Raw genomic sequence first — 19225 nt, forward strand, 5'->3', positions numbered from 1 at the left:
TCCAGAGGCAACACCAAGGGATCAATGCAGCTAGGTACAGTTTTCTCCAGCCTCAACTTTCAATCCCCACCCCCAGACCAGCTCATTCCCACACCTCCCTCCTCCTTGGTCAGTGAGCCTGAGCGTCCTTTTCATTAACCTTTTAGTTACTACCTCTACGCACATACTTTTTCCTATGCCCTCCAAAGAAGTCAGCCCCATACTGCCCATCACTGCCCAGCACCGCCCACCCCATGCCCCCGCAAGCCGGCCTCAGCACTAGTTTAAGGGGAGGGACACGCCTCCCAAAGCTGCGGGGATGGGGGTGGGGGTTGCTCACTCGCCCTCGGATCTCTGCTGTAAAAGCGGAGCGGCAGAGACCGGGCATGCGCAGCATCTTCGGGCGCATTGTGATGGGAACTGCTTCTCTGAGTCTCTACAAAGACTCTGGAGTAACCACTAATGGCCCTCCTAAGGCCCCCCTTCTTTAAGACAGACACACAAACACAGAGGCAATGCAGCTATTTTTTTTTAAAGGGTGGGAGGACGTTGCAGCTTGAAAGGTTGATCCACGTTAGGAGTGGTGTATTTCTATTGATCCCATCTCCGGTGTTGACAAACGCCAGCGCCTAGGCTTTGCAGTCCGGGGCTGCAGTTTGCAGTAGAGCTAAGCGGTGTGCGGCTTTAATTCCACGTCAGATCAACTTTGATCAATATCCCCCTACCGGCCCAATTGGAAGAGCCCAATTCACCGGCACTGAGCCTTTTCGCTCTTTCCTTTTTTTCCCCCTCTTTAGACCTACCATCTTTTGCGGGGTGGGGGGACGCGGAGAGAGTCTCAGATTGTCTTGATAATTTATTCTTTCGTTCTCTTTCTTTTGCTTCTCTATTTTTGTTTTTCAGTGTTTTGCTTGTTTTGTTCTGTTTTAGGATTTTATTCTCTCTCTCTCTCTCTCTCTCTCTCTCTCTCTCTCTCTCTCTCATAGGGAGAGAAATCGCTTTGGCAAACCCAGCTTGCAGCCAATGAACCCGCCTTCCAGATTGGTGTGAAGACAGAAGTGAGGTGGGGGGAAGGGAGGGGGTGTGAGAGATCCTGGGAGCGAGAGGGAGAGAGAGGGAGCAAGAAAGGAAGAGAGAGCGAGCGAGAGAGAGCGAGCGAATAAGAGAGAGAGTAAGAGAGAGAGAGAAGAAGAGGAAGAAGAGGAGGCGGCGGCAGCGGAGGAGGAGGAGGACTAGTGTGGGGTGGAAAGGAAGAGTGAGCGAGAGCAAGTTAAGGGGAGGGGGTGTAAGAGCCAGCGAATTCTTTTTCTTTTTCTATTATTATTTTGACGACTCCTGAGTTGCGCCCATGCTCTTGTCAGCTTCGTTTTAGGCGTAGCATGGCCAGGCAGAAGAAAATGGGGCAAAGCGTGCTCCGGGCGGTCTTCTTTTTAGTCCTGGGGCTTTTGGGTCATTCTCACGGAGGATTCCCCAACACCATCAGCATAGGTAAGCGCAAGCGAGCCAGCCGTCCGTCCAGGCTCTCCCTCACCCGAGACCACTGCCCCGACATGGCTTTCGCTGCGGTGGGTCCCTGTCCTGCGTGGCCTGGGAACTGGGACTGGGGCCAGGGACCGGGCAGAGATGGTGCGGGGCGGGGGACGGGGCGGGGGGAATCTGAGCCTCAACGAGGTGGCTGGTCTGAAGAGCCTCTGGGACAAGAGAGGGGTCTCCTGGGGCTACTGGGGGTGAACTGCTAGGTTTTCCGAGCCGAGAGGAGCACCGGAGGCGAGCAGGAGGCTGGGATGCTGCAAGGGGGTGAAGAGTCGAGGCTTTTCGGCTCGCTGCTCTGGACTTTGCCATGGCGTGCGTGCAGCTCCTGGAAGTTGTCCCAGGGTGATGCCGACTGTCTGGCCGCGCCAGGGCGCATAACCCGGGCCCGGGGTGCTCAGTCCGTGGTCTCCGGCTGTCGGGAGACAGGCTGGTGCTGGGGGAGGTGGAGCCCACTTTGGATCTCCCAGACCCGGGCAGCAGCAGGCGTTGGTGGTGGATGGGGTAGGAGGCGGGGGTGAGACTAGGAGCTGAGCGGGCAAGCGGCGAAGTCACGCAGACCACGAATTCATGAATTGCCGCTGTGTCTGTCTGGAGCCGGCTCCTGGGCGCCTGGAGGGAGTTATCTTGGCTTCTGTCGTATTTACAAGTCTAGAAGTTAGAATTTTTGCCATTAGTGAACCAACCCCCTGTATTGTCACGGGGGAGGGTGGCTATGGGGAACGGGTTGGGGTAGCAGGGGGAACAATATTGTTTTTCTTCCCAACCTTTCTCTTCACACAATGAAAAGATGACCAGCTGTGCGGATGGGCGGGGGGCGGAGGGGGGGCGACTAAAAAAAAAAGAAGGCTACCGACTAAGAAAGAACCAAGTCTCACTCTTGGTTCCATCGTCCTAACCCAAAACGGCCCCTCTTCTCTTCTCCCTTCTCTCTAGCCTCTTCTTTTCAGTCTAGAAAAGCCAGGTTTCTCTTGGCCAAAATCTGAGTTCACAAGTCTTGAAAGACACACAGGTTGAATATCAATCCTCAATCCCACACCCCAGTATCATTGAGAGGTATCCGGTATCTATATTGTTCCCCAATTCCTAACTGGCCCTAGTGTGGGGGAACACAAGCCAAATCTCCGTTCCCTTTGCTTATAGGTGGACTTTTCATGAGAAACACAGTGCAGGAGCACAGCGCTTTCCGCTTTGCCGTGCAGTTATACAACACCAACCAGAACACCACCGAGAAGCCCTTCCATTTGAATTACCACGTAGATCACTTGGATTCCTCCAATAGTTTTTCCGTGACAAATGCTTGTAAGTAGATCTGCTTTTCCTCCCTTTGGGACGTTGGGGACCTCATTTGCATCTTTCTTGTGGCACTTAGGGTCTGTGTATGTGCTGGGAGATGATTGCTTCAGTAGATATTTTAGGGGCTCTAATCCATCCGGTTTCATGCTGCATAAATCAACTCCAAATGATACTGCTGAGGGGCTTAAGACAGTGGGAAAAACTCAAGACAGTGGGCAAAAGTCTGCTCCAAATAGTGTTTGATGCAAAAGTTTCATTTTCCTCCATGCTAACCTAGTGTGTTCCTTCTCCAACACTCTCTCTCTTTTTTTTTTAACTGGGGAAAAAAAAGAAAGAAAGAAAAAAATAGCATGGTTGTTCAGAGAAATTTCTTCAGATGAGATTAAAAAAAGCAGCAGCAGCTTCTTGATTGAGTCAATTCAGGATGTACATCACTTGACTGTTAAAGCTAGTGCCTGGCTCTAGGAACGAGCTGAATTTGACAATTGCCTAATGTGTAGGAAGCAAATATGAGAAATTCTGCAAACAAGTGACCTTGAGGGGCAGAACAGGCCGGGTTCCCTGGCCTCTTTCTGTCCTCAAACATTACCTTACTTACTGAGAGAGCTCTGATAGGAACTCATAAGACTACAAACTGGTTGCAAGTGATGAATGCCTAGCAAACTGAGGGGAGGGGAGAAAATGGTGATCAGGTGATGATTTAGAAAGCTAGTTCTGCCTCCCCTAGTGTTGTTCACCCCCATGATCGTTAAAGACAACACAGTTCTTAATTTAGAGCAAGGAGGGGGCAGGAGGAGAGGAGGCTTGGAGCAGGAAAACTGAATATGGAAAGAGAAGAAATTCATCAGGCCCAAAGCCGGTTCTGAAATCCTTAGTTGTACCGGGTGATTATTCCTCTGAAAAGGGGACATTTTGTAAAATACAACCAAAGGAACCTAAATGGCTAATAGCCTGTTGGACATATGGTTTTACTTGAATGGAATGTTTCGTGAGAAAGACTGAGAATACTTCATGTAAGCTTATTTCACTAAAAGTTTTCACAACAATGAGGCTGAATATGGTATAAAATATGCTTTGCTTTTATGGCTGATGTAGTTTGGAATTTGGGGTTTTTTTCCTTTCTCTTCCAAGGGAGAAATGATATTTATGTTTGGATGGGTGAAACTTTGTATATGACTTTCTTTAAATCCTTCTGCCTCAAAGGATGCATGGTTTCCAGAAACCACTGAAAGGGTCTCTCCAAGGGCACAGGTTTCTTGGCTTTGAAGACTTGGGCCAAGGGGATGGGGGTAACATACTCTGCAAGAAATATGACAGTTGTCAGCTTTAAGAAAATTTTAGCTGAAGATACAGATCCTTATATGAACATGTTCTGAGATACTCCATATTTGACTTTCTTTGGCTTTCTGACATTGACAAAAATAGGAATTTATTAATTCCAGCTAGTGTGAAAGTTACGAAATGTCTGTCTATACTTTGCATCTTATTTTGGTAATCCCAGCCTGTCTCCACAGCATTTACAACACACATCTGACTCTTAATCCTGCAGCACTGTGATCTTGTCAAGAGGCTGAATCTCAAATGCAGCTTCCTAAATATCAATTAGAACAGATTTAAAACTAAATACATTAAACTACCAGGGTTTATTATCATTAGTAACAAATAATATTTATTTCAACTCCCTTCAGTGTCTTTTCACTGATGAGAACTGGGATAAGAGAACCATTTGGTTTCTCAGAAATGATTGATTTCCAAGGTTTTTGGTCCTGTTCTTATGGTCAAACCAGATTGACACCCACCAGCCCTGGACTGTCAGAACCTCACTCAAGAAGCAATCAGAAATGATTCTTGCCATGTGAAAATCTCAGGTTTAGGAAAACGCAATAAGTCATCCATATTGGTATTGAGTTGCCTTATTGCCTTACCTCTCAGGGCAATAAGAGAACAACCATGGGAAAGGAAAAGAAATTGATCAAAATCCCTCACCGTAAATTCATAGCATTTCCACTTACAAGGCTGGGTTGTGGCTAGGGGCTTGAGAGTTCGGGAGAAGGAGTGTGGCTCACTGGGCAACAAGAAAAAGAAAATGAAAACGTGACCTTGCCGTTAGTTATGTCAAATACACATGTATGCATGCACAGACATACGCAGGAAAAATAGCTAGAAACCAGTGTTGTGTATCCAGCTGCCTGTTGCTTTCTCTGAAGACAGAGGAGGAAAGCTGTCATCTTCTCTGGTCCCTGAAACAGTCATCTCTGAATGTCACAATCATTGAATGGGGGCCAGATCTCAAAGCTGTCTCCAGGCAGCTGCTGCTTGGTAGCTTAGTATGAGAAAGATGACTCGTCTAACCATAGTCTTGGAATGCAGAAACCAAGTATTTCAAGGGACCAAAGAAGCCCTGGAGGTGTTTCTCATTTCTACCCCTGGCTTTAATTGTTCTTTTTCTTGTGGAAGCGGAGATCAAATATTTCCAACTCGGTTGAAATTCTAGTTCAGTGCTGGAGCCTGACAGGTGACCCCCAGGTTCCACTCCTCCAAATGATTGCCCTGATTGTGCAAAGAGAAACCTCTGTATCCTCCAGCCTGTCCTTCTCTGGAGACCTAGGGAGAATTCCAGAAAACCACAGATGAGTCTCAATCTGGCCAACCACCTCTCCTATCTGGTTCAATATGGAATGGGCTGGCAAAAATTAAAGAAACTTTCCCTTATTCCTATGCAAAATTCCTAGTTTCAACTTCCCTTAGCACTAGAATTGATCTCTTCTCATGATATTTCCTGCACCTTCAATCCTGAGGCAGGCACACACTTTCTAGGGTGTAGGTGTGCAGGTAAACGAATACACAAAGAATAAACAAAGGGTAATTCTTTCATATATGTGTCCCTGTTCTCTGTTCTCCCTCCACATCACCCACCCCTACAACCTCTGACAATGTGTGTGAAAGGTTTCCTTGCGATGAATCCCAGGCATCAGTTATTTAAAGACTCTTCTTCATCAGAAACCAATTTTTTTGCACAACCCCCAAGAGGTTTGCTTAAGACAGACTCCAACTTTATTCCATGTCTTACGAGGCCAATAAGAGCCACACTGGCTTTGAAAGGTGGTTAATTTGGGATCTCAACTCAGAGATGGATTGAAGTTTATCTAAGAGACTTCCCTGATTTGAAGCACATGTTCCCATTTCATGGGGATTAATAGAGTTTGCTGCCTTACTTTTCAACTTAGCTAGATAACCCCAGAACCAAGAGTGGTGTGAATTCTTTGGCTTCAGGATGTATACATTCATAGACACACAATCAATATATATGAAGAGGGATGTATACACATGTAAGTTACATGTTTGTTTTTTAAAAAACAGATTCAATAGTCCTAAGGCTTTCAGGGCAGGGGTATGGAAACACCAAGGGACTGATGTGTCCCATTGTGTGGCTTTGCTGTCCTGGTTCCTCAGGAAACATCGCTGATTCCCTTGAAGTCCCCTCCTGTGTCTTTCTGCTGTGCACTTGTAGTGCACTCCACACTACACCGCCCCAGCCTCTGCAGTGTCAGCTCATTAGCACACAGATCTCATATTCCCTCTCCGCACTGTCATTGCAAAAATTGCTGTTGTACACCTTTACAGCCAACAAATGTGCTTGTGGATTACGCACTGTTTGCAAGAAGCAGGGAAAAGGCAAATGTAACCTTAAAGGTTATTCACCACGGAATTGTACTCTAAACGCATTGGCTTAAATAAAAATCTGTTGATGGAGGCACAATGGTGATGGTGGGATTGAGAATAGGACTTAGGAGTGCAGGCTTTAATGGAGCCCCAGGTAAAATCCCTTTTGCTGGCTAAACGTAACCCATCAGGTGCAAAATTTTATTCCATTAATTTTTTTCAAGCCATTTGAAATATACCTGCTGATAACACACTCCCTTTACAACTAAGCGCATTTCACTACCAAATATACTTAGCTGAGACAGGTTTCTGTCTCTTGCCTACAGAGTCACAATCTAATTATCTAATTATTATGATTGCCAAAATCAATTTAACTATTTATGTCCATTTGGGAAGGAAATGTCTCCTTTGATCCCATTCTTTGCAATTTGGTGGGTTTTGTTTTGTCTTGGTTTGGCTTTGGTGTCTGTCCTTTCCATGTAAGATTTGGAAACCAGGTGAAGACTCCTGGGATCAAGATCAAGCCTCCTTCCCTTAACAGATTTTGCCATACTACCCAACATTGACTGCTCTGCTTCCACTCCCTCCCTCACTCCCCCTCTTCCCTGCCTTTGTGCCTTTGCTGCTCTCCCTCTCTCCTCTGTCTGCTGGCCAGCCTTCAGTAAGCTCGCCGGCTTAGCTCACTTATCAGCCCCTCTGGCTTAGTCCCCTGAAGCACGAAGAGGTTGCCTTAGTGGTGCCAGTCAAAAAATTAAGTCACGTTTTCACAAGGTTTATTACGGTTTTTAAAATTTATTTTTCATAGGGCGGGGGAGGGAAGAAGCTGATGCTGTTCATTTGGGCCATAAAAATAGATGGCAATCAGCAGGCTCTAAAGGTGAGCTTCCTGCAAAGTGTATTACCTCCCCTAGAAGGCAGCTTCCTATTGATCTATTAAATCGGGGGGGAGAGCCCCAAGAAGGGTTTGAAGGAAAGGAATAAAGGGAATTATTTTGTTCTCCATCTACATTTACTGCAAAATGGGCCATGGTTTTTCTCCCTCTCTGCAATTTTAACTTTTTTTCCCTAAAATGAAACTAGTTTTCCACATTTTCCTACTTCTGCCCCTACAGAGGTAATTTCCTTAATTCTGCATTTCCCTCCCTAGTCCCTAAGACTGAGTGATAATAGTGGAGGATCGATGAGCTTTTTGTTATGTTTTTGGCTCCTGATGTATTTTTAAATTTCATTGTTATGGGTAGTCAGAGGTGATTGGCTGGTTTCATTTTAACAGATTGAAAAATAAATGAAGCTCCTGAGGCATCGTTATTTGTCTTCCTTTGTGGATAAGAGATTTGTCATTTTTATACAGTTGGTTTAAGGATTAAATGATGGCATAGATTTTAAGAGAGGGCCAGAATTTTAGAAGATAGAATTCCATAACTTTGGGGGAGACTAATAAACATGCTTATCCAGATGATTTCCCTGTCAACTTCTTAGATTGAGACTGCAAAATAAATTTGAAGGACCTTTCATATAACCATCTATCTTCAATGAAGGTCAAGCAAATAATCTGTATACTTTACCTGCTCCATTAAAAAATCAAGTTTTGACTTTATTCCTTTGGCTTTGTTACTTTGGGTCTTATTAGATAAAATATCCACAGGAGGGTGCAATTAAAACCCCAGGTGGGGGTGATAGGTATTCTTCAGCAGCACTGTGGGAGTTGTGCAGACACAAAAGGAATTCCCTCCATCTTGGGAGCTGCTCAGAAACTGTCTGGGCTCCAGATACAGAGCTATAGATAGCCTCAGCCCGTGTGTGGGATGAGCCTTGAGCTAAGGCAGCAGCCCCCAAAAAGGGTCAGTCCTTGACAAAGGTTAACATGGACAGAAATTGTCTTCCTCATATTTCTACCTCTTCTATTGCCATTATTTTCTTCTCTTGCTCTATCCGTCCAGCTCGTCTAACTCCCTTTTGCTGGTCTCTGCCTACTCACTGACCAGCCCCTGATTCTGGCATCCCATCCACACTAAACTTACCTAGGGACTATTTTCTACCCCGGACTTTTCCAGACCTAATTCCCAGAACTTCTCCTTCTCCACCAGAATATCTTTCTTCTTGGTCCATGCTCCAAGGATGTAGAGTGCAGTATGGCCTGCACTCTACTTTGGGGGTGACAGCTTTATATCTAATATAGGTATACATTTCATATATATGAACATGTCAGATAAATGGTAAAGGGTTAATATATGTAACGGGGAGTATCTGCTTCAAAACTAGGGACTATGGGAAACATACTGCCTCAATTTCAAGGAAAGATACTTAAATAGGAGTGTTTCTGGATATTACTCTCAGAGTGGCTGTTCACTCTACCCAAACTAAAGGTCAGCTGGCTTTGGTCATAGAAGACTTTTACAGGCCAAAGTACAAGCCTAACTGCACATAGTAGGTTGGGTGTAAGTACACCCGAGGCATAGGCAGGTTCAACTTCATGTTGAATCTAAAAGCCTTTGCGGGTAATTTGGGAAGCTGCAGGTTCAACTTCTTCATATTGAATCTAAATGCCTTTGGGCGTGATTTGGGAAGCTGCTAAAGTTCATAGGTATTTATTTTATTAAAGAGGCTGGTGTGGAGACTGAACCTGCCTATGTGGGCACTGTCAGGAGATGTACTGGCACAAAAGGAAGGTTATAGGAGAGGATAAGGGTGGGAGAGAAGCTATGTCTCCAGCTGTAAGTTTCCTTTCCCTGGGATGGTATGTGGAATGCCACGTTTAAGAGGTAACATCCCTCTCACAGTCACTAAATAGTATCTCTGGAGGTATTTGGAAGCGTAGTTAAGCAGCATCTCCTCCTCCCTCCATCCTTCCCTTACCTTGTCTCAAACATACACTCTGGCCTCCCTCCCAGTGGAAATAACCAGCATATTCTCTTCTGGATTTCCAATTGCTCATTGGTCACAGAAGTGTTTACATCCCATGCTCTATCTGGACCTCCCTGTTCCTCAATTCCCAACCGTCACTGGCTTCTTAAGCAATTATCCTCAACACAACCATCATTTGTCCTTATTTGGAGGGTGCAGGGGAGCAAGGATAAGAATAAGGAGAGGAAACACAGCTGATAATGATCCCTCAACCCTATGAGGCGCAATTCAGGGTAGAACAGCACTTGTTAATTTTTCATGTGCACACCAATCACCTAGGAATCTTGTTAAAACAAAGATTCTGATTCACTAGGTCTGTGATGGTGCCCAAGAATTTGCATTTTTAGCAAGCTGTCAGGTGATGCCAATGCTTCTGGTCCTGGAACCACACTTTGAGTAAGAAGAGCCCAGAGCAAGGATACTGTGATCATTAAAGGAAAAGGCTCTCGCAGACCAGCTCTTATCCATCTTTGTATCTTCTTGCCCTCCAAAGAAGGTTCTGTAAGAGACACATTTGGCTCGTTCTTACTCAAGTATGTATCTGTCACATTCCCAACAAGCCCGTGTCCATTTCAGCCAGGTCTGTAGGTGGCATTACTAGATATCTGATGATAGCATTTAGAGTTGTTTTATTGTAGGGATGTGGAGTGGGGACTGAAAGGCAGGTTCAGCGAGGAACTAGCTCATGAGCCCGGGTGACACTGTCTTGGCTTCTTGCCATACCCCAAAGTGCCCCTTTTAGAAACAACCTGCCCAAGAGAGCGAAGGTTGGCATGCAGTTCCAACTGCCTTTCCACTTTGCTTCTCTGGGTCAAGGCATGCCAGAAGGAGGCATGTAACATCTGCTCCTCAGCTGTCTGACTTCCCTTAAACAGGGTTAGAAACAAGAAGTACAACACAACCTGAATTCTATCTGGTTCCCTAAGAGACTGAAAAATTGACTCCATTTTCAAGGCCTGTGCCAGGCACTCATTGATGGGAGGGAAGGGAAGTAATGTAACTTTCTAGCAGACCTGAGCCGAGAACTGCTCCAGGGAAGTCATTAAAAGCTTACCCAGTGTCATTTGAGGACCGCAAAATAGCAAAATTCCCCGGAAAAATTGCCCCCCAACAGTGTGCCATTAGTCTGAAATTCCACAAATTTGTTTATTTGTATTACTGCACTGAAAGCCTGTGCCAAAATGCAAGCGTGCTATCTGGAAGGGAATAAATTAAATCCTTATCAGTCATTAATATTTCAACCAGAATTCTCTGTTCAGATTACCACCTGTTACCTTGCAGGATCCTCAGAGGGGGCTTTCCAGGACAGGTAAATGACCCAGAACAAGATACCTGCCCAAGGAAGTGAGGCACCAAATGGATTGCGGGCATTCAGAGGGGCGCTGGTAGACTCTTGAGGATAAGGAAGATTCCCTCAAATACACTTCACCTATTCTTCAACATTTGACCTTCTCCATGGATGAATTCTGGTACTTTATTCACTAAGATTTTAGTTATCTTTAACTATTTTAGCTGCCTTTGACCGAAGTCATACCCTTCTGATGGTAGTGGGCCTGCTGCCTGTTCTGTGTGTGGTGTTTGCTGCAATAGGTGATTTCAGCTTCAGGATTTTCCACAGTTACTGTGGAAAATTTTCAGAGGTAAAATCAGTTTGTGATGAGGTATGGTGAGAATTTAAGCTTTTAAAAATTGTTGTGATCAAAAATAATTCCCTCTCAATTATCCATGATTGGCTAATCTACCTTGCCAATTATTCATTGCAACCAGGGCCTTCATCTTTGTAGCTCCCCAGAAAGGGGTCAAGCCACAGGCGATAAATGAGATGGGAAGGGATCAGGATGCAGCTCACAGAGGGGTTAGTGTATGGGTGTGGGTACAGGTCTTTGTGTAGGTGAACACCCTTGCACAATTAAGATTAGTAAAGCCATTAATGTCCAAAGTCAGTCAGAACCTGTTAAACATTCTCAAATATCCTAGTACCTCACTGCAGTTTCCAAAGCTCCTTGTTCATTAAACAGTGTTTCTTGAATTGGGCCACTTGCTTTAGAATCACCAGAGATGCTTATTAAATATTAATTCCTGGGTCATACCCTAAATGTATTGAATCAGAAACTATCAAGATAAGCATTTTACCAAGGTCTATGGGCAATACTAATGCATACTCAGTTTAGGAATCACAGGTTTAAAAAGCCCCAGTACTACAGAGATATACAGATTCAGATTGAATATTTATTGAATACCCACTGAGCACCAGGTATTATGCCAGGCACTTTCACATATGTTACTTCTCTATGTAACTGAGATGCTATTGGCCTATGCAAGCATTAGAGAGTTTGGCTTTCAGGCTGGAAATCTAAGACTTGGAAGAACTAAGAGACTAGCCTCAAGTCACAGTCTCTGAGGGAAATAAAAAAGAATGCTCTTTGAGATGGTAAGTAGAGACAAAGGAATTATTTTCATTTTGACAATGCTTCTTCCTTTCTTTGCTTATTAGCTAATGATTCATCCTCAGACATGCTCTGAACTAGACGTCATGGCAAATGCCAACTCACTTATTAAAAATAAATGTATTGCAATCAGTTCATATAGCAATCACTGTGCCTTCCTCCCCATCCTTGCTATCAACAAATTTAAAACCAGAGCTAAGATAATAACAGCTACCATTTATTAAAGCCGTACCACATGGAAGGCACTGTGCTAAGCATTTTACATGCCTTATCTCATGGAATCATCACAATATTGCCACAAGCGAGGAACTCTCATCCCCATTTTCTAAAAGAGGAATGATAGGTGGTTCAAAATGTATAAGCAACTAGCTCAAGGTCACACAACTAGCTAAGTAGTGGAGCCAGGATTCGACCTGAGATCTTCCTGTCTCTAGAGGCTGAATCAATTTCAACTTGGGTTGAAATTTCAAATGCATATAGGGGCTATGCAGACCACATAAAAGTGGTAGGTAATTGGACCAGGTGTGTTATAATAGGGAGTGGTGGGGCCTATGGCAATCCAGAGAGTCCATGCTTCTGCCTGAAGACATTCAAATTCAATTTTCTTAAACCACTATGGGACAAACAAAATGCCTGCAACAGGACCTAGAGGGACTGGGAGTGGAAAGTACACATTTCTGACCTCTGCACTATACTATACACCTCCTTTTAGCAGCTAGGTTACTGGTTGAGGGAAGCTCTATTAACTGGTAGTTATAACTACTGAGAACAGCAGAGAGAAAAGCTCTTCTCAGTAAAAACTCTATTTTGACTTTCTTCTTATAGTGTGCCATCAAAGTATCTCAATATGGTAGAATGTTTTCTCCTTTGTGGAAATACTTGTGGTCCCATGTACATACACTCTATATCTAGTAGCTTTTCATCACTGAGTGCCAGCTTGACTCTAACTAACCTTCCCCCAGGCAATGTGGAGGCCCTCAGCAAGGTCAGAATGCTGGCACAAGGTCATTAATAAGCGCCCAGCAGATCAGAAGAAGTACATCACCATTGGCGGGGGGAGGCTGTGCTCTGGGACAACTTCTTAGGTTCTAGAACATGCAAACCCCAGGCCCACAACTGGGAGGCCACTGGGTCAAGTAAGGCTATGTCAACAGCCACCCAAGGTAGGAACTTCCCATATACTCTGAGAAAGAGGCTCACCAACTTTAGACCAGGGTCTAAAATAGAGATGTAATAGTTGTCTGGAGTTGTAAACTAACCTAACCCAATCTGGTCATTGACAATCATTACGTACTTTTTGTTGGATATTAATAGCCTGCCATAGTTAAAGTGAGGCTATAGATCTTCTCCCCATTAACATCACTACCAGCTATAACAGCAAGACTCAGACAATATTCTACTTCCCATTAAAATAATAGCAAATAGACATAAAATAATTTGATATCCAGTTCTGTAGACCCAGACAAATTCAGCTCCCTTTGCTTCTAGGTGCTACAACACCACCTTGCATGAAGGTTTACTTGAGGCACACAAGACAACATTCTAGTAGCAGGATTCAGCTAACCAAAAATCCCCATCGGTGGCTGTCCACAGGACAATTTACAAATTGAACCTACAGTACCATTTTTTCTAAGGGATAATATTATAGAGCTTACTAGATGCTTATGTTTTCTTTATGCTAATTTGGGAACTCCTCTACCATATTTCTAGCCAATCCACATATGTCGTACACTATTAATTTCACCAATGAGAAGTTTAATGTTAATTAACAAAGCCTCTGGTGCTCATTGGAGATAAACTCCTGAGGTGATTGTTACAATCACTTCTTGATTAGAATTCTTTAAATGCTAAATTACTATTCCTGGTCTATGTATTTCCAAATGAGGGTAACTGACCACCTCTACAGTATAGATTAAGACTAACTGACCCATATATACACCACACAATTTATGTTGAAGTCTTATGAAATAAACTATAAGTAACAGAACATTTGAGATATCATGTTTCTTATGGCCTTGGAAAACAGTAAAAGTTGTAAGAGCAATAGGAGGGTGGTGGAATGAACAATGGGACAGAAATTAGGAGATCTGGGTTCCAGTCTCAGCTCTGATATCCACTGCCTGGATGACCTTGGATAAATCACACCTATCTCTGGCTGTAGTTTTTATCATTTGTAAACTAGGGAGGTTCTTCTGGATGATGTTTGTGACTTCTATCTTTGACATTCTATCCACTGGGCATGGCAGCTCAGGCCTGTAATCCCAGCACTTTGGGAGACCAAGGCCGGAGATCACCTGAGATCAGGAGATCGAGATCAGCCTGGCCAACATGGTGAAACCCCGTGTCTACTAAAAATACAAAAATTAGCCAGGTGTGGTGGTGTGTGCCTGTAGTCCCAGCTACTCAGGAGTCTGAGGCAGGAGAATCGCTTGAACCCAGGAGACGGAGGTTGCAGTGAGCTGAGATCGTGTCACTGCACTCCAGACTGGGACAGAGTGAGACTCCATCTCAAAAAAACACAAACAAACAAAAACAGCAACAACAACAAAGACATTCTGTCATTAACTCTTGTCCAATTCTTACCATCTCATTTCATTTCTTACTGAGAAAAGGCCATCCAAAATGAAGCTCCTCAAATTCTATATCTAGAAATTCCTCTTCATATTCATCTACTCTCTGCCTTTATGAGAGCCTGTGATAAAAATATTGAATCCTTGAAATCAATGGTTAGTGTTTCAGCCAGTTGTGGCTTATCCTTGCACATCCCAACTCTTCCACTTACTAGCTGTGAGACCTTGGGCAAGTTACTTAACTTCATTGTGCCGCAGATTCCCCAGTTATAAAGTGGTGATAGTAATAGTTCTTACCTCATAGGATTGTTGAGAGTTTTAAATAAAATAATTCACAAATGCATGTAAACACTTAGAGCAGTGCCAGGGCCATCAGTGAGCTTTCTTCGTGGGCCCTGGAGTCAAGAGCCCGAGAGAGGCCCTCCATACTGTTCATTCTCCTCTGGAGCAGGCACTGCCCTGGCACACAAATGGCACATACCTATTTCTTTGTTCTTTTCTACTTCCTAGTGACCACTTAGCAGTTGATAATCCTTTTAGTCACTTGCCATTCATATGATGAAAGCTCAACAGAGATGCACTTCTGGAACATCTCTGAGTCTAGGCAGTTCTTCCACTAATATATTACAGTCTCTTACAAGCATTCAGTATACTTTGTGCAAGAGCTACTAAATGCATTCTAATCTTGGCTCTCTTACTAGCCATATGACCGTGAGCAAATTACAGAACCTCTGTGAGCCTCAGTTCCATCATCTGTTCAATGAGAATAAATATAATAGTAACTATCTTATAAAGTTGTTGTGAAGATTGGGATCATCCACGTAAAATATTGACCATAATGTCTAACATATGTGTTCAATCTATTAACACAGAGTAGCGAAGTTGTTGGTAAGGAATAGAATTAGTCAGAACCAAACTGTGGAAGATATTCTTAACTATCCCCAAAGCCCTTCAAACTAACCTGTATGCCCTGTGAATTTGTAGCTGAAAAGAAGCTGGATGAGATCACCTTTGAATACCTACAATGCTGCCTTGGGCATAAGAGGTTTGCTTGGGGACAAAAAAAAAGTGGAGAAAGAAAGAATTTGCTTGATACCTCAAAAAAGCCAGGGCACACATACCACTAAGCCTAATCATGCCACCATTAAGTGGAATTGTCCAGAAGAACATGATCCCTTCTGATATTTTTTTTCTCTAAACTGGATATGATTTGGGTAAAGCAGCATGGATAGTAATATGATAACCTTAGCACTTGCTGGCTTAAAGGAAAGAATAATCTTTCTTCAAATGTGACCTCTATTTTAATGTGTTTAAAGTGGGAGAGTGGAAGAGTGGATCCCAGATCCTGGATCCTGATCCTGCACTCAGACTAGGAAAAATGTAGTTCCAACTGGGCTCTCCCAGCCATGAGTTTTCTGAGTTTTTTAATTAAGGCTGATGTGTGAGTGGAAGTTAAGAACGTATTCGTTTGAGTGGATGGATTTTTTTCTTTTGATGTTGCTTGCCTAAGTCAGATTGAAAATAGCAAAGGAAGGAGATATGGAAAAGATTAAAAGAGAAATTTTGCTAATGTGATTTTCCAGCATTTTAGTCTCTCTCTATTCTCTCCAGAGCAAAGGTTAACTAGCTGATTCCATAAGCATAGATTCATGAGAAAGGATCCTGCTAAGGACCACCAGACTTTTTAGTCTTTTAAATTTTTTTTTTTTTTTTTTTGCTCCCCTCTCTTCTTCTGTATTCTGTATCTAACAGCATGGTGTATCCAGCAGGCCAAAACCTGGGTTATGACCAAAGGCAATTTTTAGCCACTTCCTATCCCAGTGTACCCATAATCCATGAGTATCATCTCCTCTTCTCATTTCCTATTCAAGCCTATTCCTATATTTTCATGTGGAATCACTGATCTTTTTTTCAGATGAAGAAACTGAAGAGGAGGAACAGAGATGCTCAGTGACTAGCCCAAGGTCACACAGCTAATTAATAACTGAGCTGAGGTTGTAATGCAGGTTTTCCAACTTTTGGCACTTCTCTAAGATGTCTTCCCAACATAATCCTTATTCTCTTTGCTTTCACTACTGCACAATGACATATATAAAAATGACAACACTGTCAGTTTTAAATAGGTGGCAGAGAGGAAGAATAAATCCACAGCAAGTTAATTAGAAATACAGTAAAACATGAGTTTCAGGGGCCACAATTAATTGTATCTACCATTTAGTGCCTCCAATGTTAACCTGTCATAATTTACCACCCTCTGATCTATAGTCAAAAATGAGCAAAACAAAGTCTTGAAGTCCTATTACAGATCATAGACCGCTGGAGCTGGATCAAGTAGTTTTAATCTAATTACCTCATTTTGTGGATGAGGAAAATAAGAACAAGAAAGGAAAAGAGATTTGCCAAAGGTGATGCAGCTCCCTAGTAGCAGAAGTAAGTTGAGCATCTAGACTAACAGATTATCAGAGTGGGGTCTTTTCCACCATGTTTTGCAGCCTTATCAGCAGAAAACTGTACTAAAGTAACACCACAGATTTATTACTTTACTACCTTCTGTTATCTCTTTTTCTCTAATTGTCTAATAAGAGAATTGTCTAATTCTAATAAGAGAATTGTCTAATTCTCTTATCTCTAGTAAGTCATATTACCCCTACCTGATTTTTTTAATGTGGAAAACACTTGTATTATTATAGAATTTAAAATGTAAAATTAATTTCTGCTCATTGTCAACAAACAAAAAACTTCAAAAATATAGAGAAGAAAAATTACCCAGGTAAATTAAAAATCACCCAAAATTAAGTTTTAACATGTGTTCAGATTTGTATCCTGCCTTTTTAGTTTATATTATATTGGAAGCATTTGTCCAGACTCTTTAAATGTTCTTTAAAATTTTGATTTTTAATATTTGTGTTACTGTATCACAGTTATTTTATGACACATATGTACATATAAAACCATTACCTTTTGTACATATATTTATATATTTTATATATATACATATAAGTCCTATTATATATATGAGCCCATATATATACATATACACACACACACACATACATACACACACACACACACGCAACCATTATACAACTTTATGCATTGAGGTGGATTCCCAATTCACTAAGGCTTACAATTATACCTCAACTTCCTCTAATACCTACATTCTATCAATCACAGATCTGAACACACAGTAAATATGTAATAAATACTTGCTGACTTTTAGTTTTTCTGGTCTTTTTTGGGATGATCATTATTCTTCCACCGGGTAGGGCAACCAAATTGAGAACATGACTTTCCATCCTCTTTAAAGCACATGTTATATAACTCAACAGGCAGTATAGCAATGGTGGTTATGATCAGAAGCCAGACTCTCTGAGTTCAAATCCTGGATCTATCTCTTTCTTGTTGTATAGCCTTGGGTGAGGAGCTTAACCCCTCTAAATCTCAGTTTTTCTTTCTGACAAATGGGGGAAATATTAGTATCCACTGTGGTAAAAATTAAAAGATAAAATATGTGGAAAGTGAATACTCAACAAAGATTAGTTGCCATTATTATTACATTTGCCAAAGGGAAATAGAGTACAGATTTGGAGTCAAAAAACTTGAGTTCTTGTTCCATCTCTGCTATTATCTAGCCCTATGTCCTTGCATGAGTTATTGTTAGTAGTCCATGTCTCAGTTTCTTCATCTACAAAATGGAGATAGCAATACTTGAGCTGTATAGCTTATAGGGATGTTATGAAGATTAAATGAGAGAATAAATGTGAAAGTCCTTTGAAAACTATGAAGTTAAGTATAATTGCTAAGTATATAAAGGTAGATGTAACATGATTGTCATATGGTAGGACTGGAGATGCAGAGGGTGCAGGAGACTAGGCTGAATACAGTGAGCCTGGGAAGATATTTTTAAAATAAAATTCCTTGTATTGGAAATATAGACTGTTATAGACAGAAGGGACCTTAGAGATCATCTAGTCCGTCATCTTAATGTTATATTTAAGAAAAAAGATTCAAAGAGGAGAGAGCTCAAAGTCACAAAGCCAGTCACAGAAATGAAACTAGAATTCATGTCTCTTGATTTCCCAAACACATTCCTAAAGCAATCACTGCAGATCCTTGTTTGGTGATCTTCATCAAAAAAAAAAAAAAAAGTAGTAAAGAAAAAAATACAGTTATTTGTGGCATCCGTGTTGGTGGTAACTGATTATTTGGGGTTTTATCACAAGGATAAGCCACATATAACATAGCTTTATTGTATTTTTACCAACTTCATTCCAGGTGAGGGAAAGTAAAGGTGCAGGAAAGTGATGGGTGGGGGGAGGATTCAGTCAGGGCGAATGACCTCAGACTTGGCCAGATTCCCAAGGGATTGCTGTCATCCCCGGCAATGACCACTGTAGCACATGGTCTTTCTTTGATTGTTAATATTTACCTTTGCAGTCAGTCCTCAGTTATGTGGTTTTGGAAAACTTGGTATAGTAGATGAAATTATCAGTTGCTTAAAAATACAATTGCCAATTGTTTGATTCAAGTAAATTGATTACAGTCAGAGGACTATTCATTTTATGCTGGCATGCATACAGCCCACGTCAGGCAAGGGCTGCATCACTGATGGCAGCTCAGATATCGCTGCATTTCCTGAATTATATCCCGTCAGGTACTCAGTAAATATATGTGTTGGATACTTTCATCTTTACATTTTTTTAGCTGAGATGAGAGCACATAAACATTTCCATCTGACAACCTTTTCAACTTCAACAGCACAGAAGATTATTTTCAAAAGAAACAAGAAAGGAGTTTTTCAATAGCGAGCTCCAAAGGTGACTAAAAATGCCTTCC

At 42.3% G+C, this 19225-nt stretch overlaps 1 protein-coding gene across 9 annotated transcripts in view; it reads left to right on the forward strand.

Moving 5' to 3' along the window:
• Nucleotides 1–374: 374 nt before the first annotated feature.
• Nucleotides 375–19225, forward strand: part of GRIA3 (glutamate ionotropic receptor AMPA type subunit 3) — a 307490-nt gene continuing 288639 nt past the window's right edge. For 4 of the 9 annotated variants that reach the window (XR_010132479.1, XM_063702873.1, XM_004064818.4 and 1 more), the window contains exons 1-2: nt 1058–1467; nt 2653–2811. Coding sequence is in view for 8 of the 9 variants with exons in the window: in XM_063702873.1 (XP_063558943.1) it covers nt 1359–1467; nt 2653–2811 (268 nt within the window). In the remaining variant the exon portion in view is untranslated. Of the gene's footprint in view, nt 1468–2652; nt 2812–19225 lie in introns of all 9 variants that reach the window. The other 5 variants (XM_063702874.1, XM_055376865.2, XM_063702875.1 and 2 more) reach the window with 4 other exon arrangements.

This window comes from Gorilla gorilla, chromosome X, assembly GCF_029281585.2.
Source record: "Gorilla gorilla gorilla isolate KB3781 chromosome X, NHGRI_mGorGor1-v2.1_pri, whole genome shotgun sequence".
NCBI classification, from domain to species: domain Eukaryota; kingdom Metazoa; phylum Chordata; class Mammalia; order Primates; family Hominidae; genus Gorilla; species Gorilla gorilla.